This window comes from Xenopus laevis, chromosome 4L (assembly GCF_017654675.1).
Source record: "Xenopus laevis strain J_2021 chromosome 4L, Xenopus_laevis_v10.1, whole genome shotgun sequence".
NCBI classification, from domain to species: domain Eukaryota; kingdom Metazoa; phylum Chordata; class Amphibia; order Anura; family Pipidae; genus Xenopus; species Xenopus laevis.
The window spans coordinates 79233105-79260529 of record NC_054377.1 but is presented as its reverse complement, the minus strand read 5'-3'; the positions used below and the strand labels follow the sequence as shown (position 1 = coordinate 79260529).

Here is a 27425-nt window from a genome sequence, read left to right as displayed (position 1 = left end):
AATAACAATTTCTTTGTAGCTGCTGTCAACAATGTAATAACGTTGTTAAGATTATTGAATAAAGATTTTGGGTGTGGCTTCAAAGATGAATCAGATTAATTCAGGTGTAGTAATGCCCAAACTGAGTTTGATATGGAGATTAAGTTTGTGACTCATAAACTTTTCCAGGGTGAGCCAGACTTGGATTTCAGGGCAGCTCCACAAGTAATTAAACAAGTCAACATTTAATTGATTGGGAGCTTGAACCTGAAAAATTTTTGAACATTTTCCCATAGCCCAAATGGACCATTTTAGGACTCTTACAGACTAGCGTTTTTACCTGCGCTCCCCTGCGTTCCGTTTTTCTGCGTTCAGCCGCAGGGGAGAGCAGGAATAGACACATTACATTTTTTCCAATGGGGCTGTACTCACACAGGCGCGTGTAGGCGCCAAACGCAGGTTGAGACGCAACATGCTGCATTTTTCCTGCGTTCGGCGTCTACACGCGCCTGTGTGAGTACAGCCCCATTGGAAAAAATGTAATGCATCTATTCCTGCTCTCCCCTGCGGCTGAACGCAGAAAAACGGAACGCAAGGGAGCGTAGGTAAAAACGCTCGTCTGTAAGAGCCCTTAAAATGTTGAACTCTCCAATTTTCAGATGTAAAGTTCAAGTTATACTTAGAAGTCTCACCAAACCAACTTTCTCAATCGATTCCTGTTTGTAAATAACCTGACCACTGGATGGTAGATTTAATTAGTATCCTTGAAAGAAACGTAGAATAATGGCAGGAAAGATTATGTATTTTTTTTACCGACTGTAGTTCCTGATTCGACCACGCATGGATCCCTTCACATAAGCCTCCAGGAAACGTCAAAGGGCTAAGCAAGCTCCGAAACAAAACTTCAAGATTAAAGCTGCTTGGTACCACGGGACCAGTTAGACACCCCAAAGGTTTTTACCACACCCTCCTCCAGGCAGTGCCTCTACCTTCAATTCGCAACCTCAAAAACGGCAGCCATTGTTGGTGTTCACCTTCTTTTGCCGTTCACCTCACTCTCTGCTCACATGGACACAAAACAGGACCACAAGCTGTCACAGTAAGTTTTACAGTGTTGGATTTCACTCCCCAATAAGTTTTTAAAACAATTTTTTGCCGGGTATAATTGCTGATTACTGTTGCTTGACAACGGAGTTTAGTTACCAAGCCTCCATTGACTACGGGCACCAAACTGGAAGTCTTTGAGAAGGGAAATATGCACTAACAACTGAAAAGTGCCAGTACCCGTCAGCCAGGTAACAGGAATACTGGCACGTTTAGGTGTCCCATAGTAGCAGTGTGTGTGCGCCATCAGCCAATACAGGTATGGGACCTGTTATCCAGAATGCTCAGGACCTAGGGTTTTTCGGATAACGGATCTTTCCGTAATTTGGGTCTTCATGACTCAAGTCTACTAGAAAATCATTTAAACATTAAAAAAACCCAATAGGCTGGTTTTGCTTCCAATAAGGATTAATTATAGCTTAGTTGGGATCAAGTACAAGCTACTGCTTTATTTTTACAGAGAAAAAGGAAATCATTTTTAAAAATTTGGATTATTTGGATAAAATGGAGTCTATGGAAGCCATTCTGTAATTCAGAGCTTTCGGGATATCGGGTGATCCTATACCTGCACATTCATTCAGCCCATCACAATATATTTCAGCGACAATGCATGCACACGCTCATTATTCAATATAACTCAGGAAAGATAACTCATAATAACAATATAATTCAAACTCTTTATTAAAATATGAACCATGGCACAGTACAGACCTCTACATGAGAGGAAACTTTCTATTTCTATGTAACTAACAGGAGCTGATGGAAACTAAATAGAGATTATGTTGGATATTGAAGCAGTTGTATAGCATTGATCCTTGCTGCAGCTGAGTGAAAGGTGCCAGACTGCTTGGTATTATTGCATTTGGATTGGCTCCAACAATCAGCATAAGAAAAAGAAAGAAAAAACAAGAATTGGTCAAAGGCACGTTACTATAACAAAACTGCATGTCATGTTAAAATGTGTTTCTGAACATGTCCTTGCCAAAATGGTATGGGAATGGTTTCAGATCTCAAACTTGGCACAAGGATTGACAGTTGCAGCAGTTCTTCTTACTGGGCGATGCAAATGTATCTTATGTGTTTGTGATCATTATTTATACCATCAATTGTGTGTTAAATGTAAATAAACAAACTTTTTGGGACACAATCACAGCACGGTGGGAATAAAATGGTCCACAGGTTGAAGTATCAGCAAAAGCTGGTCATGTTTCCCAGTCTAGCACTGGACATTGATTAGAATTCATGGTTCCTGTTTCCAGTTAGTTCTATGAATCCACATTGCTGATATGACTGAAATAATGATTGATATATATATATATATATATATATATAAAATGCCCAGAACTGCAGGAAAACAGAGGCTATGAAAGGGCAACTAAGTGTCCAGCTCAATAAGCAAAAGCACTTCCTTAAAAAAATCACATGGTTAAGCTGCAATATATATATATATATATATATATATATATACATATATATATATATATATATATATATATATATATCTTGAAAGTGTTTGATATTGTGTTTCTGCAATGAGCAAGAATGGTTCCCATGATTTATATATACATGTATATACATTTCTATTTATTTGGTTAGAACTGAAGTTATGAATAGAGCATGTATTAGGAGAGAATTTTAGGGGAGTTTCACATATAAAGCCTCTCTGTATGTGTCTGCACAAGTCTGGGGAGTCTTACAGTTCTGTTACATCAAATTTCTGCAGGAGCCAGTATCTTCCTTAAGTCCCCTGTCCCCAGCTTTGATTAGCGAAGCCCCAAAGCTATAACGCACAAGAGAAGGTGTTTCTTATTTCTTATCTAGTTGTACAAATGTAGAAGACAGATATCACAAACAGAAGTGCGAATAAAAACAAAAATATGCATCCACAGGAGCAGCATCACGACAGTTCTACGGTCTGAATGAGGGTCGTCCTATCACCCGTGTGTAGCAGTGTGGCTACAAAGCATTTATTATGGCTTCAAAGCCTTTAATTAGGTCCTGAAAAGTGGTCCGGTCACTTGGATTCTGTTCCCAACATTTAGTCATGAGCTGGTACACCTGTGACACACATAAAACAGAGTCAGAGCACATGAAGGAGAAGGTTTCAGGGAAAGTGTATCCCTCCTCCATCCCAAAACTGGTACTTTCCTGTGTCCTGATTGCCTCCATTGTGATGCCATATTCACCTCTCTAGAGGCTTTTTGTTCTTGTGTAACTTGCACTACAAAAGGAGTGACCTCCATACTAACATAATGTTAATGTTTCAAATGTCTTGCAGAAAGAACATTTGTTCTACGGGAGACTGCCACCTAGCAACAATGGATGGGTTAAGCGGCAGCCTCCTATCAGCTGTTGATAATGTTGTTTGCAGGTCATAGATTCCTGCAAACACTTCTTGCCCTGCACTATGCAAGGTATATCTCTATATCCGTCCACTCATTTCATTCTGAAAATCTGTTACGTTTACAATACATTGTCCAATAAAAACTTGGGCTTGTGCTTTATATACATTGTAACACGTACTGGAAATAACTGGGATTGTATAAGAGATGAATGATTCACAATTATAAGTCGCAGCACAGTATTTAGACCCTAGGCTTACTGAAGTTACATCAAGCACACGCAGCTGCGAGTGACATCACTTCCTGTATGCATCACTTCCTATACACATCACTTCCTGTATGCATCACCTCCTGGATTTACACAGAAAGTCTCCTGCTGGGGCATTTTAAATGTTTCTTTCAAAAATGCAGTCAATTATATAGGCAGCTGAAGTGTTGCTGCCTCTGGTATCTATATATAAATACGGCCCTGATGTCGTATCAGCAACATCCTCACCTGCTTTGGGCAGTTTGCTGGGATTGGCAAGCGCTTTCCTTCTTCCAACACTCGTACAAGTCTTGTCACAGTCATCTGTCCTTGTGTTGGGCCAATCATTTTCAAAAACATCTGTTAAAATAAATCAGCGGATCAATTGATGTGTCTGTAGTAAAATTGATCTACTGTGTGTTGATTATTAGTAAATACTTTTTTTCTATAGAATGAAATGTATTTCAATAAAAATGAATTCCCAGTGAGGCAGGTATTTTACACTACAAACAGGATTCCTGCCCAATGCTGGAGACACGTGTGTGATGCCAAAGCCAGACAGACTCACAGCATTCAGCAGAACTGACCTAATCCTGCACGGGAGATAGACAAAGGGTTGCAACTTGCAATCAGCATTTACAGGGTTAATTTAAAACTGGCTGCATCCACAGAACAGTTAAGGTAGGACTACACAGGCGTTTTCGGTGCGATCCAACGTGCTGCACAAAAATGCAGGCGTCAAGTCAGATGTGACGGAAATAAGGTAAGATATACAAATGTCAGACGAAGTTGCAGCGTTCATCTGATGCGACACGACCGCAGCACGCATCGTCTGCATCCGACAGTCATGTTGCGTCGTATCAACGCTGCAACACCAACACCAGATGGGACGCGTGTAAGAGGGGGGTAAAAAAGTAACTCTGGCAGCTGACAGTGTTTAATAAGCTTTGCCAAGTAGTTTCAGGTGTTTATGAAGCACAACAGTTCTGCTGCTGCTGAAATTTTGACAATTGAATAGGTCAATCCAACAGAACTTCTTACTGATTGCCCCTGTATCCTGTGTGATGGTATGCACCATGATTATATCAAAAGGCAGCTATACTGAACACAAGCCAGGACTCTGGAAACTACCTGTTCAACCTATTCATCAAGATATAAAGCAAATCTGAGCCATTCACATCATTTAAAGGGGTTGTTCACCTTTAAATTAATGTTTAGTATGATGTAGAGAGTGATATTCTGAGACAATTTGCAATTGGTTTTCATTTTTTATTATTTGTGGTTTTTGAGTTATTTAGCTTTTTATTCAGCAGCTCTCCAGTTTGCAATTTCATCAATCCGGTTGGTAGGGTCCAAATTACCCTAGTAACCATGCAATGATTTGATTAAGAGACTGGAATATAAATAGGAGAGGCCTGAATAGAAAGATGAATAATCAAAAGTCGCAATAACAATACACGTGTAGCCTTAGAAAGCATTTGTTTTTAAATGGGGGTCAGTGACCCCCCATTTGAAAGCTAGAAATAGTCAGGAGAAGAAGCCAAATACTAAAAAAAAAAAAAATGATGAAAAACAAATAATGAAGACCAAATTAAGTTGCTTAAATGGGTCATTCTATAACATACTAAGAGTTAACGTAAAGGTGAACCACCCCTTATAGCGGAATATCCTAAAATTAATTTTACGAATTAAGATTATACATTGGAAAAACTTGAATAAAGTGACCACACTTGGGAATGGTGAAATCTCTATGAAGATACACAGCACAGTATGTATATGTACAATAGCATTACCGTCATAGGACTGTATTCTGAATTGCAGTATGTCAGCAGTTCGTACAAGGTTACTCCAAATGACCACACATCAGAGGCAATGTAAAACTTGCAGTGCAGCAAACATTCTGGAGCATACCTAGAGCAAGAGAATTACAGTCACACAAATAGCACAACATTCTAATTGGTATATCACGCACAATAATAGATTATAGCTGTGCAATATTATTATTATTACAGGTATGGGGCCTGTTATCCAGAATGCTCGGGACCTGGGGTTTTCCGGATAACGGATATTTCCATAATTTATATCTTCATACCATAAGTCTACAATAAAATCATGTAAACATTAAATAAACTGAATAGGTTGGCTTTGCTTCGAAAAATAATTAATTATATCTTAGTTGGGATCAAGTACAAGGTACTGTTTTATTATTTCAGAGAAAAGGAAATCATTTACAAAAAATTGGATTATTTGATTATAATGGAGTCTATGGGAGACAGCCTTTAATTAAAGGAGAATTCAACACTTAATTAAAAAAAAAACCCTACCCCCCAACTTTGCATAGCTCCCTCCCTGTTCCCCCCCAGTCGAGGATGCCATACCTGCTAAATGCCCCTAACCCTTTACTTACCCCTTCAGATTCAGGGCATCGGAGTTCACTGGCGGCATCTTCTACTTTTGGTAATCTTCAGAATGAGAGCGGTGCATGCGCAATTGAAGCAATCTTACATTTCTCGACAACTGCGCATGCGCCGAAAGTCACAGAAAATGCTGAAGTGAAGGAAAAAGACCTGAAGATTACCGAAGTGCCAGGAAGATGGCGCCCGTGAACTCCAATGCCCTGAATCTGCACCAAGGGGTAAGTAAAGAGTTAGGGGCATTTACCAGGGGTAGCAGCTAGGCTGGGGAGGAAGCAGGGAGGGTCTATGTACGGTAGGGGGGCAGGGTTTTTTTTTCATTAAGGGTTTAGTTCTCCTTTAATTTGTAGCTTTCGGGATAATGGGTTTCCGGATAACGGATCCAATACATGTATTATTATGTATTACTAACTATGCTAGTTGAGCACAAGTGTCATCAATTCAATTAATCTATAAAAAAAGGCTGAATTTTATGTTTATTTTACATTTGTTGAACTGGAATTCAGTGATGTTCCGTTTATGAGAAGTATGGACTTGACATGCCTGCAAAAAAATGTTCTTGGAAGAGCCAGATATATTGATATTTATTGTACTAAATACCTGCCAATAGAAGAGGAGGATCATAGTAAATGACTGCAGATAAATTATTAGTAGATGGGATTTAATAATAAATCTGATAATTCTTTTTTATCTTGACCAGGATAGTAGTTTTCATCTTTAACACTGATATATGATCATTCTCAGCCAGATTAAATAAATATTTGCTTATATTTGCACCCTAACTGCACTGCAGATTGGACACAGCTTCCATAATGTTGCTAAAATAATTTCTAAGATAATGGGATCCATAAAAATTATTTCTTTTTGCTCTGTAATAATAAAACAATACATTGTACTTGATCCAAACTAAGATATAATTAATCCTTATTGGATTACAGCTTCTTGGGTTTATTTAATGTTTACATAATTTTCTAGGTGACTTAATTCTTTTTGGAAGCAAAGCCAATCTATTCAGTTTATTTAATGTTTACATGATTTTATAGTAGACTTAAGGTATGAAGATCCAAATTATGGAAAGATCCGTTATCCAGAAAACCCCAGGTTGCGAGCATTCTGGATAACAGGTCCCATACCTGTACTGTGTTAAAAATTAAGAAATGAGGTACCAGAAAACAGGACTATCCTGGTCATCTTTGACAGTATAATATTCCTTATCGGTTTCAATAGTTTTGGTCAAACCAAAATCTCCAATTTTGATTATTTGTTCGTTTTCAACAAGGACATTCCTTGCAGCCAAATCTCGATGGACATACTGACGTGAGCCCAAATAGTCCATGCCCTAGGGGAGAGAAAGTTGAAAATGACTTAACAACTAAGTAATACATGGTTTATCAGAGAGAATACATTGTGTACTGTGTAATGTTCCCTGGTTCATGAACCCATTCGTTTTACAAAGTATTTTATTAAAAATTAAATCAGTCATGGTAAATTTTAGATCTTTTTTTAATTGCATTTTAGAATAGGACATCGTACTTTGTACAATGTAGAAAAATGAGTGAAGCAAAGAGTTTAGTTGGCCTTTAAGATTGAGAAAGAGGAAAAATGTTTTATTTTCTCTATAAAATATTGGTGCCGTGCCTTGTGCCTAAACTGAACCCCAGGTTTGTTCCTGAATAATGTGAATCTTACTTCACTTAGTAGTAGAGCAGCACTGTGAGTAACAAATTATCTTTGTGAAAATGTAAATTATGCCTAAAATGTATCTGGACTTTCCTTCTCCTTTAAAGGGTCACCTTTAAATTAACTTTAATTATGTTACAGAATGGCCAATTCTAAGCAACTTTTCAGCTGGTCTTAATTATTATTTTTATTATTATTATTTCATTTGTTTTTCAAATATTTGCTTTCTTCAGCTTTCAAATGGGGGTCACTGTGCAAAACAAATGGCCAGTAAGTATACAAATTCATTGTTTTTGCTACTTTTTATTACTCATCTTTCTACTCAGGTCCTCTTCTATTCATATTTCAGTGTCTTATTCAAAGCAATGCATGGTTTCTAGGGTAATTTAGACCCTAGCTACGAGATTTTGTAAAATGCAAATGAAAGAGCTGCTGAATAAAAAGCTAAATAACTAATAGAAAAATGAAAACCAATTGCAAATTGTCTCAAAATATCACTCTACATCATACTAAAAGTTAATTTAAAGGTGAACAATCCCTTTAACCTTATTCTCTTTCAACCCATATTTGTGGTGAGAATCAGCCTGGTGACCCACAAATTGAATTAGAATCATTTATCTTATTGTAAATAATGTCTATTGTAGGAAGTGTTTTTATTGTATTTAGAGGGATCATGGAGACCCACCTATAACCAGAACTGGGAATTGTTTTTGTATCTCAGCCCATAGGATAAGAGATTTACAGAATTGGAATATTAGGCTTTACCTTGCATATTTGTGTTGCATATTTCAACTGCTGTTTCAGATTGATTTTGTTCACATTTCTAGTCAGGTACTCCTTTAGACTCCCTGATGGGAGATATTCCATTATAAGTTTTATTCCACTGTCTCCTGAAGAGAAAAAATGGTTGTACAGTATAAGGACATCACATAGACATATATATGCCCAGAACAACATCAGCATTTCAAAGGTCCATCACAGCTAAGTAATTGAGGCTGTAGGATGTAAAGCCTTAGTAAAAATAGTGGCAATAATGTTTAAAGTCATACTAACAAGTGATGTAAAAGTCATGTTCTAAGAAAATGACAGGGAAACAGAAATGTGACAGGTGACAAGGATGATCACAACCATCTAACCTGCAGGATTTATCTCTTGATTTAAATGCTTTAATATAATGCGACTTCCCATTTTAGCACAAATTATATTAATGAAATTCTTCCATGGTTGCAATGCAGGACAGATACAGAAAATACTCTTTGGGTGTCTCTGTAATACCCATGTGTGTGATTTAAAATCACCAGTAAATGATAAAGCTCTCCATGACTCAATCAATAATATTAGGGGTCAAGAAATTAACCTACTTGTTAATCTGACAGCTAGGCTGGATGAACACACAATGCTTGTGAAAGATCAGTAAATTATATATTGCCTTTAATGTGGCAAAAATATTTAAAAGCAAATAAATCAGTGTACAAAAAAAAAAAAAAAAAAGAGTATCAAGTACCATCTTCACAAATTCCTTTGTATTTCACAATATTCTCATGATACAGATTTCTCAGGATTTCAATTTCCTTTTTCAGATCAGCAATGCGACTGCCCCCTGTGCCAGGCTTTAGCGATTTAACAGCAACCAGTTCCCCCGTGTTGTCGCCTTCTGGGTCATACCTACATAATTCAACTTTTCCAAAATGGCCCTGTAACATGATGAATATAAAAGGTTAGGTTTCAAAGTCATTCATTTAAGAGAACACTCCAAGAACATGTTAAACACTCTTTTTTTATTGGAATTTCCTAAATTTTTAAGCAACCTGTCAATATTAATTTGTGTATAAATATGGCTATTTGCCAAAAGCCTGATCAGTTTGTAGCACCCAGAGAAACAACGAACATTGCTCCACATGACTTCCAGTAAATGTATTATGGATTTTCTTTGAATTTATTGCTACATGGACATGTAAAAATGTAGAGAGTAACCTTCTCAGAAGAACACACTGAGTCATTTTACATTGTTATACATAAGGTATATGTTCCCTTTAAATACTCTATGGCCCTATAGTACAACTTTACTTTGCCATGCTGGGAGTAGTTTTCTATATCTTCCTGACAGCCACAGGTTAGACTCGTGAAATGATGATACTGGCTGAATATATTACAAAAAAAAGATGGAAAAGACCAAGGAGTACCATTCTGGGAGTCCTACACTCTCACCCCATTGCCCATTTTCTGTCAAGAGTTAGTTTCTGACAAAACGGACTTACATAGGTAAGGAAGATGGAGAAATAAGGAGTTGTGATTGACAGTTCTTTGGATTTGGACAATAAAACTGCAATGAACCACAATTGAATCTGTCCACTTAGAACGACCATGTTTCCTCACCTAGGCTGTAGGCTGTGGATCTGATTTACTAGGCCAAATAATGAATATTTGTGTGTGCAGGGTACAAATATCTTACAGACAATCTACACATTTTCTGTGTCCAACAAAAGAGTATTCATTGTGAGTCCACATTTTTAAACAAAAAGTATACTGGTAGACATGTAGGGAATGGGGCTATTCTTTCTAAGCAATTAAATTGTCATCACAGGATAAACAGTCCAACAAACAAGTGAAGTAGAAAAGGTGGCACGAGAGGTGAATGCTGCAGACCAACCTACCTCTCCTAGATCTCTTACTCTCTTCAAGAATCTTTTCTCAAATAAAGTTGGATCCACTTCCGCAGATGGTGTTTTTTCAGAGACAATGTCTGGATCTAATATTAAAAGAGGAATAATTACGAAAAACATGTTTTATTAGTTTTCCCCTTTCTAATTAACTTTTATAAAACACAGTTAAAGCTGGTCTTACATGGGTTGATAAAATCTGCCAATTTGGTGCCCATAAACCTAGCCGCCAGTTTATTGCCTCATTTACGGTGCCTGCCTAATGGCCAGCCTATTTTCTGCCATAAAATGAAATCGGCTAAGTCTGTAGCTAGAGATTTGGCTAGCGGTCGGGGCTGAAATCAATCTGTGGATTTCGGCAGACTGATTTCTGCAGACTGATTTCTGTACCCTCTAGCCCTATCCTAAGGGGGCAGATCAATTCTAAGTTAACTCAAAACACCTTTTAACTTGGTTTAACTTTATTTTTTAATATAGTTTATTTGTTTACCTTCCTCTTCTGCCTTTTTTTTTAGTTTTAAATAGGGTCAATGACCCTGGCAGCCAAAATACTATAACAAAAATAACAATTGTATTGTTATTGCTACTTTTTCTAATATTATTAATCGATTCAGGCCTGCTGCTATTCATATTCCAGTCTACTAGATTGCTGCTCAGCCTTAGCTCTTAGCCTTAACATGAATATCTGCACAGAATATCAGCCATGCAATATAAAGTGTTTGCACCATTTTTAACTGTAACAATCAGGTTATTCATAACAAATGAGAGCTCATGTCGGCATAAAGAAGATTCTTACTTTGCTCTTCCAGCTTGTTGATTTCTCTCATGATTGCTCTAAAAAACGGTCTTCTGTTGGGGTCATAATTCATGCAATGATTTATTAGATCTGCTAACTCTTTGCATGAAGGTGCCACTAACATGAAGCATCCTCCGTAGAATCTTTCTTTCTGTAAACATAAATAAATAAATAAATATATAATCACAATTACATTCTGAAGAAATTAATCATTGAGGGGTTCCTGATTGGAATGACCTGCAAAAAAGTTGTGTCTTGAAATAAAACTAACATTGCGTGGATGTTAGCAAAGAATTTCAGAGTCACCAAGTTAATTGTGTAACTGCATATCTTAACATTTGTGTTTCAGAGCATACAAGTGAAGACTAAAATGGGTCATGGTCATACAAAGAAAGATCTGCTTGTTTAGTGATGCAGATTGGGAGGGGGCTGCATCCACACGTCAATGAGATCCTCGTACTTTCAGAATTTAAAACTTGCCAGATATCAGTCAGCAGGCTGCTGTTTTGGATTCATCCATGGGCCAGTTAGCTGCTACCTTATTTGGGAGTGGCACTGTTTAAAAAACCCTATAAACTTATTGTCTCAAAGTATAAGCCTACTTTGTCTCAAGTCAGTAGCTCTGAGGATTTTGCTCATTCTGACAGCAGTTTTTAGTAGCAAAATCAATTATTTGAAAAAAAATCTACTTCTATAATGTACATTTCTCATAATTATGCAGTATAGAAGTTAGATCTAGACCACAATACTGCTCACAAAATGCCAGCCGGGAAACATGAATGCACATAAAAGAACACATCACGTAGTCAAGGTAAGCAGGCGGGCTAAAGTCTGTGCATGTGCTGATGTGTTAAGTGGTCATATTTGTGAAGTTGTTGGATTGAATATAGCAGCCGCAATCAAGAAAGTGATTGCAAGTTTTACTAATCAGATATTTAATACATTAAGACAAAGTTAGCGTTTAATAAGTGACAATGGGGGTCAACCAATTGGTGAAATGTTGTATACGGGGACTGCCTTGTCCTTTAAAATCTTGGAAAAGCAACTATAGAAATCCATAATTAATTAGTGGGACAGCAAAAAAACTGTGTAAAATGCAGGAAAACTTAAAACGTGATATTTGACTGTATGTTATAGTGCATGTATGACACCTTCTGTCTGCAATACTTGGGGCCTAAGGGGTATTTTCATACTTCCTTACAGCTATTAAAAATATTTAATCATTAAAAAAAACAATTGCATGATCACAGTTTAATTATTACAGAAGAAAATTAGAAAACAAAATTGCTTAAATGGGACTTTATGACAAATAGCATTCCTGCATTTTGCAGATTTCTGGATAACAGATCCCATACATGACTTTTCACTGCACGATGAAGGACTTTCAATATTCTGGTCGTGATATTACCTCTGCTAGGGTTCGGTCTTTGAGAGGCACTTCTCCATTGTAACAGATTTCCCATAATGTGGTTCCAAAGCTCCATTTGTCGGCAGCAACACTTAATACTCTGGAATCCTCAACACATTCAGGAGCAATCCATGGAATGCGCTCTACCCGCTCTAAAGGAAACATAACCACCATTTGAATGCATATACCACAGCTGGGTATACATGTTGATGTAATTGATTGGCAAAATTGCCAAATTAGCAGATCCTTCCCTGATTTAGAGTAGAGATTATTGGTCATTGTGGGGGTTGCCTAACAAACTGGCTGCCCCCTCAGCATTTTAGTCTTTCCCTGCCCTTTAAAACCACAGATATTCTTAATTTATACATTTTACAAAGTTGTTTAGAATTACAATTTCTTTAATTATGTTTAAAAATTTTGAGTGGAGTTAAGAGCAAATGTACTTGAGTCCAACAGAGATATAATTTACCCCACTACAGATGATGCTTGCCATTGCACATGGGTTTTTTGACCCAAAAAAAACAAAACAATACATATTATGCTGAGTTTATTCAAGAGACAGTTGGCAACTCAATAGTGAGTGTTCCAACTGAGGACATGTCATTTTAGACATGGGGTCTGTTTACTAAAGTGCAGTAAATTTGACTTTTTAAAGTTTCCGCATGTTTCAATGTGAATATTTTTCCACCAGAATATTCCCAGCAGCTAAATTTACTAAAAAGCGATGCCCTCAGAAGTCATTAAGGTCACTTGCGGTAACTACGTTAATGAACCAGCTTACATTAGTGGTAACTTTAGCGAGTTGCGAATTTTCTGGCAAGAAATTAAGTTTGTGAATATTTATGCTATAAAATAGTGTTGTTTAAGGTGTTTATTATGGCATGATTCATGGACAAATATGTATCTTCAAAACTGCTAAACTTTATAGATATTATAAACAACACATTAAACAGATTTCACCCAATGAAACATGTATACATCATATAAATCCACATTTCAATACATCCAGTCACAAGACTTAGCCCCTGCCAATAGAATCATATAAATAAAATTCACAAACAAGTTTTACCAATAAATCTGTGTGTATCATATAAATGTAGTTTAATCTAGGCTGACAAAGCCTTTGGTCCCTCCTAGCCATAATAAATCGTCTTTCATTTGAAAAAGCTGCTGTAGCAGCAGACAAAAGAATAATCCAAAACATCTTTGATTATCCTGTCACTTCTCTCTTCTCCTGTCCCGAATGGCAACAGGAACAGAATGATGGGTAAAACATTATTTTCTGTCCCCTTGAGAATTTTCTGGCGAAAAAATAAATTAGCGCCACTATATAGATGGCGGTAAAATTGTGCGAATAATCTGGCGTTAATTTTGTCTTTCGTACATTTCGCTGTTTAGTAAACCAGGCATTAATGTGTATATAGCATTATTTTAACTGGCGAAAACATACTCGCAAATTTATATTTACCGCTGGTTAGTAAACTGGCGAAAACATATTCGGCAACAAATTTGTCTATATTTTGTGTGCACTTTAGTAAACGGACCCCAGAATGTTGGGCTACTGCTATCTAAAATGTGTCCAGAAACATTTGGCCAAATATCATATATACAACTTGGTAGAGAATCCTACCAAGGCAGCACTAAAACTAGAGATAAAAATAACTACACTTTTGGTTTATCCCACTCGAGGATCTGAGTCAAATAAGCACTGGAAATGATTGCTTTGGACAACACTTCACCACGTAATTGCTTCTACTGTTTTACTGTACAAGAATACCTTACCTTGTCTTGTTAACACAGTAATTGGTATTCCAGGATCACTAAGCTTTATGAATGGACCACAATCATTGTCAATTCCTTCTCTGGCCAGTAAAATATTTTTAGTGCAGACATTTCCATGCACTAAATCTTTATCTTCCTGTTAAAGAAAAAGCAAACATTATGCAATTATTACATTTATTTAATGTAATCAAATAGCAAAACTCAGGTTTAAAGATTTCAAGTCATGTGCAATTTGTAGCTAAAATAGGAGCAAGGCTATGATATAACAAATTAAACCATTAGCGATCCATACATATTAGAGAACCATACATATTTGAGAACCATACATGATCCCAGGATCATTATGTTAAGAAATACTTTAAAAAGAGCTATTGCAGTATCATCTAGTGTTGGGAAGTATTCAACTGCAGATGTTGTGAAAAATAAACAAAAGAGGACATAAAAAGTCAGAAGTAGTTGCTTTGCATAACCTTCACAGGAGGGACACATCTTTAGAAAATACAAAGGTGATTCCATCTGTTTAAAAATGTGTTCTTTTTTTAAAAGCAAGATCAATTGAACATATATAGCAGGGCTTTCTTGGACTTTTTATGGCAAATAAGTAATACTGGAAAGAAATCCCACTTTAGCTCCTAAAATTTTCATGGACATAGGTGTTACTGGTTCAGCCCTGATGCCTCCCACCTTTAACTGTTCTGCACTTCTTGTGTCAAAGCAGGTCAAGGGGGTGGCACAAATATATAAAGCAGCCTATATACAGCCGCCATGGCTATAGGTCTAATTCTTCTTACAAGAACATGTAAGTGCACTCTGTGGCCTTGCTTAGTGTGTCTTTGATCATTTTAACATTATGACTGACAAAATATAATCCCTACATTAATTCCTAAATCTGGAAAATGTCAAGCAAGGAGACCTTCAGTGTTGCTTCTTATTGTCCAAAGGCTGGCAGGTGATACGGTTAGCAGGGCACACAAGGTTACCTAGCCATGACCATTGTTGCTGTTTATACATTAAACCAGGCAGCTCCCTCTACAGCACTCATCAGTAATAAAAAAAGAAAATGGATGGTCTTGCTAATGAACAGATGCTAATTGAGGTTGCATCATTTCATCTGTAATTCAACAGTGCAATTTGGCACACATGCACAATAACTATTGGATGTCAGCAGCAACACAATGAAAATTAATAGTTGCATTGATTTTCTTTGCCTGATGCTTTAATTGCTTACTATTACTCATGTCTGTGAAGAAAGATGAAGAGTAAGCAATTATTAGAACAGTAACCACATTCCACATCAATGTTAAAGGGAAGCATAATTAAACAACGCCAGGCATATACGACTACATGAACTTACAGACTTACGGTTTTATTGAGCTATTAAATAGTAGGGAGGCACCGAATCCACTATTTTAGGTTTCGGCTGAATCCTTTGTGAAAGATTTGGCCAAATATCAAAATGAATCCGAACCTTTAATTTGCATATGCAAATTAGGGAAATGAGAGGGAAAGAGAAAAAAACTTTCTGGTTTGTGTGATGACTGAAAAGTCATGTAATTTATTGGGATTCGGATTCAGTTCTGACAGGGACTGTGATTTGGCCGAATCCAAATCCTGCTGAAAAAGGCCAAAACTTGGCAAAATCCCAAACCGAATCCTGGATTCGGTGCATCCCTATTATATATTCCTTGTTTTAGTCAATAATAACTGTTAAATACCCTTTCACTGACCTAAACTAATTCTATCCTAATATCAGCAGATGTTGGCCAATATGGTAATTTGTGCCCAATCTAGACCACTACTGTACATCTGGCCTAATAAGAAAACCTATTACTCAATTACACAGATTTTTGGAAAATCTAAATAGTTGAATTGTTGTTCAAACAACTGCAGAATTCCTATACCAATAAATCTAGTTTTTATAGTTACCTATCCCACTTGTAGTCAAACTGGAAATTCTATGATTAGATCTTACTATGAGTGGCAACTTTATACAAAAGAAAGCACTAAATGCTGCAAGAGGGAAGATGCCAACAAGATGGAGGCTAAATATGCGCCTATCTAGCTGAATAGTTAAGAAAAAATGGACAACCAGAAACAGAGATTTCTGGTTTGAATTCCAGCAAAACCGTATAGCTTAACCAGATGAAAGATAGTAGTGATATGTGCAAGCTGCAAAAACAATCGCAAACCCCCAAGTTTTCCAACCAATGAGTATTTTCCTCCACAAAATCCAGCATCATTTATGTCACCCTTTAAACTATGTGTACCCTAACATGAGCGTTGTTCATTAATGTAGATGCAAATGATAAAATCTAAGTTTCCCATGTGCTCTGTACTGTGCAGCTTGACAATTCTCATCACGAGGTGGTAAGTCTTGTACATAGGCACACTTGTTACATTTGCCAACAGCACTAAAAGGTGTACATTTCGGCATCCATTTTACTTGTGTTTATAAACAAGCCTTTAACCATAATATCTGAAGCTTACTGGTGGAAGGGTGTGCCTAGAAATATTCACAACTAATTAGAATTATGTAGCTCACTACAGGTTTTATTTCCTGTCATTTCTTTCTGACTGAGAGGCCACACCCCCCAAGCCAAGACTGTGTTTGTGTTTTTCTCAGAATAAAGCACTTTGTTTACAAAGCCACATTGCAAAGTTAGTGTAATAATCGTTTGTTTATCAAAGCCACAATGAGGAACAATGTGAGCACAATTTAGGCCAATATAAGAGCTCCTAGAATATTACTATTGGAAAGCTCAAAGTGACTTTATTATAAATGATTATGGTGCTATTTGCTTATATGTTTTTTTATACAGGTCTGTCCATTGACTCAAAATGTAAATGGGACACTCATTGTTACTGCTAGCATTTATTATAGGACTCTCAGTGGAGGCTGAAGCCACAGGAAGCCTACATGCCTAGTCCTAGCATTACGACCAAAAGTAGCAAAAGTGCAGAATTCTGTAGCTCTTATTCCAATAAGGTTGCAATAGGTCCCTGTTGGAAAATACATCATAGATCTGTCCCTGTCTGGAAATACATCATAGATCTGTTCTGCTTTAGAAAACATGCTTACCAAGTAGCTAAGGGCACTAGAGAGTTGCTTGGCAACTTTAAATTTCCATGGTGTTGTCAGAACATCACTTTTACGATGCATGAACAGATCAAGGGGGCCAAAGTCCACAAATTCTTCAACCATAATATCTGTAACAATAATAAACACAGTTTCAAAAGGATAGCATTTTCACAGAACAAGAACAGAAAATGTTTCCTATTATCTTTGACTTCTATGTTGGATCTTAAGTTAAAACTAAGTAAGATTTTATCAGAAAGTTCTACAAATACACCAGTAAACCCTCAAAGTAACGCTGCTCTGAGTCCTTTGTCAAAAGAAACACTGCATTTCTTTCCTTCTATTATGTACACATGGGCTTCCTTCTTTCAGCTTAATCAGCCAGGGCACAGGCTTGAGCATGCTCAATTTGCTCCTCTCCCCCTCCCTGCTGTAATCTGAGTTAGAGCTATGAGTGAGCACGGAGAGACTCAGGCAGGAAGTTATGTTACAAAGGTAATATGGCTGCTGTATCCTAAACAGAGAGCTTCTAGAGCCGTTTACTCAGGTATGGTAAAGCATTCAACAGAATAAATATAGCATTCTAGCTATTGCACTATTGTGGCTAACCCAATGACAGTAAAGTACCTTGGTAGCTTTTTTTCTCCTTTAAGTGTGCATTTTTTGAGATAAGTCACAAAGTTTGCCTGACCAAAGGCAAACAATTTAATTTGGTGGATAATTTATTACTCTTTTTGCTCTTGTGTACACTTGCTGTAAATAAGCCAAACAACATTTTGGAGATATAATATTACCACCCCAAGCATTAAGCAGTAATGGCATTATGTTTGGTGAATATTACAAAAGCACCCTCTAATACCGTTTCTTTAATTCACAATCATAGACCATCAAAATGTTTTTGAACAGTGTCGATAAAGCAATGTATGATGCTGTTAGTTTTGAGCATATATTCTTCAATTCTTGCGAGAGAATGTTGGGTTGTGCATTATATTCTTGCATTACAGATTTTTTTCCCCGTTACCATAACATAAAGAATAAAACATTGTCCTTTTGACTTACTTTCGACATCCCTGACACATACACCGTGAAGCAATACAATGTGCTTGTGTGAAACTTGCCTCATCATACTTGCAGTCTCAAAAAAAGCCTAACAGGAGAAGCAGAGGCAAAATGGTAAATTAAAAATGGTAAGAATGGACCTACAACTGGTGTTTACTTGGATATTATATACTAAAGAGTAACCAAAACACATACCAAAGAGATGTCTCTATGACTTGGATCCAGCACTTTTAGTATCACTTTTATTTCTTTTTCTGTAGAATAGTTCTCACTATCATTGTCATCTTTGTAGTTAAGTTTTCCAGCATAGATTTGGGTCCTAGTTCCTCTACCCAAATGTTCCAGCTAAAAAAATACAATGCACCTTTGTCAGATTAAATCAAGATTTCAGGTTATAAACAAGGCAATATTCTTGATAAAAGAGCTTTCTAACCTGCAACTTCACTTATAATTAGCAGGCCCCACTACAGATATATGGTTTTCTAATGATGTTGCGTATTGTGCCTCAACACCAAATGGCAAAATCAATGTTACTTTTTAAAGTTATAGTATAATAAACACAAATACAATTGCAGGCTACAATGTTAAATACACTGTGTGCACTGCACGTAATTCATTCTACCATTTAAAATGTTATTTTTGAACAAATAAATGTACTTTTTTGTTATACAATTGGTGTGTAGGCAGCCATCACAGGACTTTTTTTCTTCATCCTATGCTTTCATAAAGAGACAGCACTTCCCAATGGAACTACTTTCAGGCAATTGTTTCTCCTACTCAATGTAACTAGAGTTGTGACTTGGACTTGCAAGACTTGGATTTTATTATTGAGTGCTGTTCTCATATCTACCACTAGGTGGGGCCTGGGAGCATTTTTAGCATTGCAGGTGTCAGGGAGCCATTATCGTAATACACTCCCATTGTTCTGTTTATCGGCTGCTGGGGGGAAGGGAGGGAGGGGTTGATATCACTCCAACTTGCAGAACAGCAGTAAAGAGTCACTAAAGCACAAGTCGCATGACTGGGGGGCACATGGAAAACAGATATGTCTAGCCCCATGTCAGATTTCAAAATTATATATAAAACAATCTGTTTGCTGTTTTGAAAAACGGGTTTCAGTGCAGAAGTCTGCTAGAGAAGCACTATTAACCGATGTTTTTTGTAAAAACATGTTTTCCCATGACAGTATCCCTTTAAAGTGTTGAAATATGTTTTTATTTTTGTTTCCCAAATTACATTTATCACAAGAACATTTCCCTCTCTGTAAACATTCTCTCTTCTAGACCAAAATCCCATGATACCATTCTGCTTACATTGCCAAACATTTGCCTTAGTGCCTTAACTCATAGCAAGAAAGCAATAATTTATGTTCATTAGTCTGAAGCCAACATACAAGCATGCTGCAGTTTAAATGGTCAAAATCCAAGTTACAAAATATGTCCATTGATGTTTTATGGTTGGAGAACGAGGAAATTATTAGGCATTCAACATTTTCATAAATATTTCCCTAAATGTAATTAAGGTGAGAGTGTGATACAAGATATCTGCTTTTATTAAAGCAAAAAAGGCTAATTACAATAAGATTCTACACATATTTATTTACACACAAAAAAAGGTTTTGTACTTTTGTACATGATCATGTCAATGCTGCACAGATCTAGTAAACTGCACTGTATATTGCTTTGCACTTTACATTGATTTCAGAGCTCTGTAGTTTTACAGTTTAGCTTTTCTCTGTTTGGTGCCTTGCGTGTATTTGTAATGAGTTATTTTGTGTACAGGCACACATATTTAAATACATTTCACCTTTTTAAAATAAAAAAAAATCACCACCTACTTGAAGAAAACGGTCAGTTTGACAAATGGACTAATTGTCAATTCATGGGTACTGGCACCATGAGTTGATTAGTCACCAGTTATAAATCCTTGTGAGGCAACTTCGGTCGACTTCGGGAAAACAAAAAGACACATTTTCCCACCAGCCATTTACATTACTGCAAGTGGAAAAGCATTTGCAGGAGATCAATTGCCTGCGGTAGCAAAGACTTATTTTCAGCGACTAATGTCCGCGTGTGGCAATACCCTAATGCATGTTTTCAAGGCCCACTTGATAGGTACATTAATGCACAGCAGGATTAGCTTCATTCTGCACACACACTGCATTGCCTTGCTCCTGCACACAAACTGTCTGCCAAAAAACTCTAAAAGAGCAACCAATGGCATTCAATAGTTACCAGAATCTTATGATGTTACAGTTGAGATTATTACTGTTTTGAGTATGTACTTGTAAATGAGAGAATTACTAAAAGCTGTAGTTAGTCAAGCACAGAACTGAGTGAATCAGCCGCATACGTCAGCCTGTCAAGTAGGCTTGCTGAATTGGTGTACATCACCTTAGCTGTGTTTTAAAGAACACAAATAAGCAATCATGTTAGTCATTTGCTTAGCAGACTACACGCTCTATAATAGGGAAATACTCCAGCTGTTGTAAAACAACGCCTACCACTACCCTGTCTGCTCCATCTTAAAATTAGTGTGTACAAATGACTGTGTCTCTGCACTGTAGTTTCAATTCATCTACACTACAGGCTCTACCATAAATTCTTTGTGTAGTTCATGTTTTTTTAAAGATGCGTGGGTGCTGCTTTGAGATCAAGCAGGGAAGTCAGGTGGAGTGCATCATCAAGTTCTACCACAAGATCAAGTAGTTTCTATTTCTGCACCTACTATACACAAAAAGGTATAATTTTATCATAACATGACACTGATTATGAATTAACTTGTTGGTTCTTATAGTGTTTGTTCCACAGAAACATAGTAGCTGATATTAGAGGGGATTTAAACTCAAAAAATGAATGGATATTAGCTCAACTGACAGTCAGTAACCCAAGTGTTAACTAAATACAGGAAGTGAACAGAAGAACATCAGAAGTACATAGACCCTCTGGGATATCAAAATCGTAAAACCTGCTGATAGTAGTCTAAAAACATGTCCTTGAAGGTTTACTCTAGGCTCAAAAATCCATGTTGCACTTCCATAAGATGCAGACAAAAGTTTTCATAGGTTTTGCTCCAATTTGCAAGAGAATAAGGTAGACAGTCCATAGTTTGTTAGCCATTTTTAAGAAATAGTCATACATGGGCTGACATTGAACTGAACTGATATATGTCTAATCTCGGCCAGATATAAATTAGGCTGTCTTGTAAATCCTACCAAGTACTGTCAACTGACTGGCTTTTCTAGTATAATCAGCTTAATTTATGCTTGTCTGGATGGTTTCCGGTGTATATGTATGTATATATATTGAAATGAACTGGCATGAAATGAAAAAAGAAAGAACATGACTTACTTGTGTGATTTCTTCTTTCAGTATTCTATGGAAACTCAGTTGACTCAGGTGGTAGACTGGTTGCCACTCTAATGCTTTTTTTGTTGCAACCAACAAGTTTGAAATTTCTAAAAGGAAAGAGAAACAAGAGTTACAATCAGTATGTATCTGATCACCAGAATAATGTTAAAGGAGAAGGAAAGTTAAAAAAAACAACCTCCCTCTTTCTCTTCAGCATTACCCCCCCTCCTGAAACGCTGCATTGAAAAGTGCAATGGTATTACTGTATTTGTGCACTTGCATTCCAAACATTTTCCATAGTATAAGCTTTGGCGCCGCCATTTTCAAATCACCACATCACTTCCTCCCTGCGCATCACCACTAGTGCGCATGCACCTCTTCTTGACCCTATGACATAACCAAATAAGCGCGTGTATGTATCTACAGAGTCAGCATAAACAGGGACCCATTTCCGTCACATTCATATTGCTTACAACAGTGCACATTTTTTGAATAAGCACAATATGTTCTACAACGATCGTTTCACTCCTCTGCTTCTCCGCTTGCTGCAAACTGTAAATCAAAACCAGCAAGCGCAGGAGCTTCAAAGCTTTCCCATTCTTACCCGACAGCAGGGAACATCAGTCATATTGACAGGTTTGTAAATGCAGGTGGCGGCAAAGACGTTAGGGATGACAAACGAACAAACTATTGGATCACGTGACCCGAACGTCATCCGTTCAAAGGGAAGCCAGGAGGTCATAGTGCGCATGTGCAGGGCACTGCTGAGACTAATGGCGCATGCGTGTGCCCTGATTTGAGTGATTTATGGACTGCAGCAAAGATATCCGTTTCTGTGCAGCTTGCCATTTATATGAAAAAGGATTACAGCTCAAGAAATAATGAGAAACTGAATGAAGAAATGCCTGCTGGTAAAAGTATATACATCTTATGGCCAATAATTACAGCATTATTTTATTTTAGACTTTCCTTCTCCTTTAATAATATCAGTCAGTGATTTTTTTATTGCACGACTCTAGTTTAATGCTGGACTATAGGGAAAGCATAATTTCAAGAAACTTTGCAATATACAACAATTAAAAAATATGCAGAATTTTCATGATTTTTAATGGTTTCTGACAGTTCCCTAAGCCTAGCCCTTGTTCTCCTGTAATAATAAAACAATACCTTATACTTGATCATAACTAAAATATAATTAATCCTTATTGGCTTCCTATCTGGTGGTGATTTTTAGCAGTATGGAGATCAAAATTACAGAAAGATCCCTAATCCAGAAAAACCCCAGGTCCTGAAAATTCTGGATAACAGGTCCCATACCTGTATATCTCTTACAGCTAAATAGCGACATCACCTCACTATTATGTTGGTAAGATGACAAAGCAGTATTCAGACAACATATGATCAATATATATACAACCACCTGTCCAGCAAACAAACCTTCCAGTCATCTGGTCATTAAGTTAATAAATAATTTAACTTTAAATATTGTGCATGCTTCTCTCCGGTTAAGTTTGTCATTTTCTCATTTTACAGCACAAAATTTTTTATTTATTTATTTATTTTTTTCTGCTAGTTGAGAAGGATCTATAATGAAGCAAGTCTCTGCAATTGTATTCATAAAGTATAGATTTTGGACAAGAATCATCACGACTAAACTAGTACCACACATTCAGCATCATCCCTTTCTCTCCTCAATTTCTGAAGCACAGTTGAATAAACATTAGCATTTACCCAATTCTGTTGACACTATATAATCACAACTTAAGTTTTTATATAATGTTTTGTGAGCTAAATATTATCAGAATTCTTGTTTCCAAACATCATTACATGCAGTTCCTTTTTACTGTTCTACTTAAAATCTTTTTATGAAGTGTGGAGATTGTGCCTGAGGAGTCGGATTTGGGGTGTTTGGAGACTGATTTTTTAAAACAGCATAACATTGTTGAGTATATATGTAATCATTATGAGCCCACCATTATAACTAATAATAAACTAGGATTGTACAAATCTGGGATTGCGACATATAAGTGCCATTAAAAAGTGAGCAGATAATACAATTGTACAACTGTTTTTGTTTTAATTTGGAGCCAGATTGCTACATTCAGCTTGCTTTCTAATGGGATACTGATTTGTCTCTTCAGGCAACTAATCCAGTATAAAACAAGAAAGCCAGATACTGTTTTATTCAATTTGTTTCCAGCTTGAAAACAAAGAGAGAGAAAGCAAGAGGTAAAACTGATTTACTGGGGTAATACATAAACTTTGATACTTCTAATCCTCTGCTATTGAACAGAAATTGTTTAGAAAAGCCATACAAATGATTATGGTCTATTATAATTGTTGTTGGCATACCCCTGCAAAGATGAGATGAACTTTTGGCCAGACGCCCTTGTATGCAACAGCATATGTCACTTGGACTATTGTAGAATATTAGGTGGCCTGACATCACATGCACATTTTCACGGTACCCTAGCTATCCCCTGATTGGCCAGTTTGAAGAAGCAAGCTCTGTCACTGTAATCTGTGCTGCACAAACATGTTTAGTTATTTGCATTGACATAAATGTGACTGTATGTTAACATATGCAAATTGACATCTACTGTCTGCAGATGAGCTGCATATTTTTGTTTATTATCCAATGTATTACTGTAAAGAAGAAAATAATGACATAATAACGTGACTGTCACTGGTTATGAAAGTAAGCTGTAAAAAGACAGAATCTGTGAGATGTCAACTTTTTGAAGCCACATCATTTGCTAGACTAGTTTTCAGAGAAATAAAGCAAGGAAGGGGCGCACATCTATTAATATCTGACAAACTCATTATCTGTCAAATGCATTATAAGTCACAATTGGTTTCGTTTGGCTTCTGGGAATTTCCAGCACTCAGAATTGCTATGTGGTGCATTTTCCTGGGAAAATTGATTTTTAAATGAAACTATAGGGATTTCAGGTAGTAATAGGATAGGACAAGCTACAATAGCTCTGGTAGTAAAATATGGCTAAAAAAACCCAAGTTAAACCAATCATCCAACCAACAAAATAACTAAAATAACTAATCTAATTTTGGAACACTCAGATATTTGTAGATATTTGTAGGTTTGGGGGTCATTAATACCTTACCTCTTGGTTTTGGTGGACAGCATTTTTTTAATGTAAAGCTGACATCATCTGTCTTGAGCACTTGTCCTTTCAAATGCTTCATCAAATCTTTCAGCGAGTCAAAGCCTCGATCGGGACCAAGTAAAGAGTACCTCTCTTTTTTAACTTCAATCTGAAAGTTTTTGTACTGTTTCAAACATTTGGACTCATACTGTTTGAGAGAAATTGAGAGAAACAAGAAAGGCTCTTAGATGTGTAAAATTGTCTTAAAAATCTACAGGTAGGTTCACAGTTATTCACTGTTTTGATGTAGACATACTAAAATAAGATATTGTAGGAGTTGGCATAAACTCCATCATCAGAATAAAAATGGTTTTACTATGCCTTGTAGTTGATCTACTAATGTAGCTGCCAGATTGCACCAGTGTAGTTAACAAAGCAACACATCTACCATTAGCTCTGATTTATCTACTTGACGTAAGGAAATTACAGATCTTATCATTTGCTATTATAGTATTTTTTACATTTCTATGGATAATACCCTGGTAAGCATTATTATTATTATTATTATTATTATTATTATTAACATGTATTTTTAGAGCGCCAACATATTGCACAGTGCTACTTGAGTAATAAAATGCTATGCAAAGCCCAACATTCAATTATGCAAATAAAGTTATCAGAGATTCTCAGAAGTGTTTCCCCTATGGAACTTGCGTGTGACTTGGCAATGCTGACATCGTATACAGTAGCAGCAGATAAAAGATGGGTAGTATGTGATGAAGCCCACTGAAGTATTGTTACAGGGTCTCAAAACACCAGCATACTCAGCTAGGACCCACATCTATCATCATCATCATCATTTATTTATATAGCGCTGTCAAGATACGCAGTGCTTTACTGCAGTTATAGCAAACAGGGAATAAATGGTGGATAACAGACAAGGATTACAGAGTACAATAGGGTTTACAAACTAAAAGGTTAGGGTACAATTGAGACATTAGGATTATATAAACACTTTGTCATTTTTGATACAGCAATGATTAATTAAGGTACATCGAATAGGCCTCTTTAAACAGATGGGTCTTTAAGGAGCGCTTGAAAGTTTGGAAGGAAGGAGAAAGTCTGACAGCTTGTGGCAGAGAGTTCCAGAGAAAAGCAGAAGCCCGAGAGAAGTCTTGTAGACGAGAATGGGCAGAAGTGACCAGAGGAGAAGTGAGGCGAAGATCAGAAGCAGAGCGTAGGTTTCGTGAAGGAGTGTATTTGGAGATTAGAGATGAAATATAGGGAGGGGTTTCATTATTAAGGGCCTTGAATGTGAGTGTAAGTAATTTGAATTTGATTCTAGAAGAGATTGGGAGCCAGTGAAGGGACATACATATGGGAGCAGCTGATGTTGAGCGGCGAGCTAGATGAATGAGTCTAGCGGCCGCGTTTAGAACAGATTGGAGTTGTGAAAGGTGACTTGTTGGAATACCTGTGAGGAGTAAGTTGCAGTAATCAAGGCGGGAGATGATGAGAGACTGAATCAGTGTTTTAGTTGATTCTGAACTGAGATAGGGTCGTATTCGAGCAATGTTGCGCAGTTGAATACGGCAAGATTTTGCAAGTGTTTGAATGTGTGGTGAAAAAGACAGATGAGAGTCTAAAATAACTCCTAGGCAGCGTGCCTGTGTGGTGGAATGAAAGGTGGTGTTGTTTACGGTGAGTGATATCTGAGGGACGGGAAGATCTTGGAGGAAATATAATGAGTTCTGTTTTAGAAAGGTTCAGTTTCAGGTGGCGCTGTGACATCCAGGAGGAGACAGCAGAGAGACAGTCTGTGACTTGGGAAAGGACAAAATTAGAAAGATCAGGAGTAGACAAGTAGAGTTGGGTGTCATCAGCATAAAGGTGATACTGAAGTCCAAATGACTGGATGAGTTTTCCTAGTGAAGTTGTATAGAGCGAGAACAGCAGGGGGCCAAGAACAGAGCCTTGAGGAACTCCAACAGAGAGTGGGAAAGTAGTAGAAGTAGAGTTAGAGAAGGAAACTTTAAAGGAACGGTCAGACAGATAAGATGTAAACCATGAAAGAGCAGTGTCCCGAATGCCAGATGAGTGTAGAATGTCAAGGAGGAGTGTGTGGTCAACTGTGTCAAAGGCTGCAGAGAGATCTAGAAGGATTAGAGTGGAATAATGACCTTTAGACTTTGCCAATAGAAGATCATTGGTTACTTTGGTGAGGGCAGTTTCAGTCGAGTGTGATGGGCGGAAGCCAGATTGCAAGGGGTCGAGGAGGGAGTTGTGAGTGAGATGCTGGATCAGGCGTTTATAAACAAGCCTTTCTAGTAATTTGGAGGCGAATGGAAGAAGGGAGACCGGTCGATAGTTAGTGGGAGAGCTGGGATCAAGGGAAGGTTTTTTGAGGATAGGAGTGATTAGTGC

At 37.1% G+C, this 27425-nt stretch overlaps 1 protein-coding gene across 2 annotated transcripts in view; it reads right to left on the bottom strand.

Moving 5' to 3' along the window:
* Positions 1 to 1740: 1740 nt before the first annotated feature.
* Positions 1741 to 27425, bottom strand: part of jak1.L (Janus kinase 1 (a protein tyrosine kinase) L homeolog) — a 67634-nt gene continuing 41949 nt past the window's right edge. For both annotated transcript variants that reach the window (XM_018258230.2, XM_018258231.2), the window contains exons 10-24: positions 25020 to 25209; positions 21898 to 22004; positions 18743 to 18892; positions 18548 to 18635; positions 17492 to 17619; positions 14413 to 14548; positions 12631 to 12782; positions 11223 to 11373; positions 10421 to 10515; positions 9271 to 9460; positions 8532 to 8656; positions 7253 to 7425; positions 5466 to 5583; positions 3922 to 4032; positions 1741 to 3141 (exon numbers count right to left, since the gene is read on the bottom strand). In XM_018258230.2, the coding sequence (XP_018113719.1) occupies positions 3040 to 3141; positions 3922 to 4032; positions 5466 to 5583; positions 7253 to 7425; positions 8532 to 8656; positions 9271 to 9460; positions 10421 to 10515; positions 11223 to 11373; positions 12631 to 12782; positions 14413 to 14548; positions 17492 to 17619; positions 18548 to 18635; positions 18743 to 18892; positions 21898 to 22004; positions 25020 to 25209 (2016 nt within the window). In that variant the 3' untranslated portion in view covers positions 1741 to 3039. The remainder of the gene's footprint in view (positions 3142 to 3921; positions 4033 to 5465; positions 5584 to 7252; positions 7426 to 8531; positions 8657 to 9270; positions 9461 to 10420; positions 10516 to 11222; positions 11374 to 12630; positions 12783 to 14412; positions 14549 to 17491; positions 17620 to 18547; positions 18636 to 18742; positions 18893 to 21897; positions 22005 to 25019; positions 25210 to 27425) is intronic.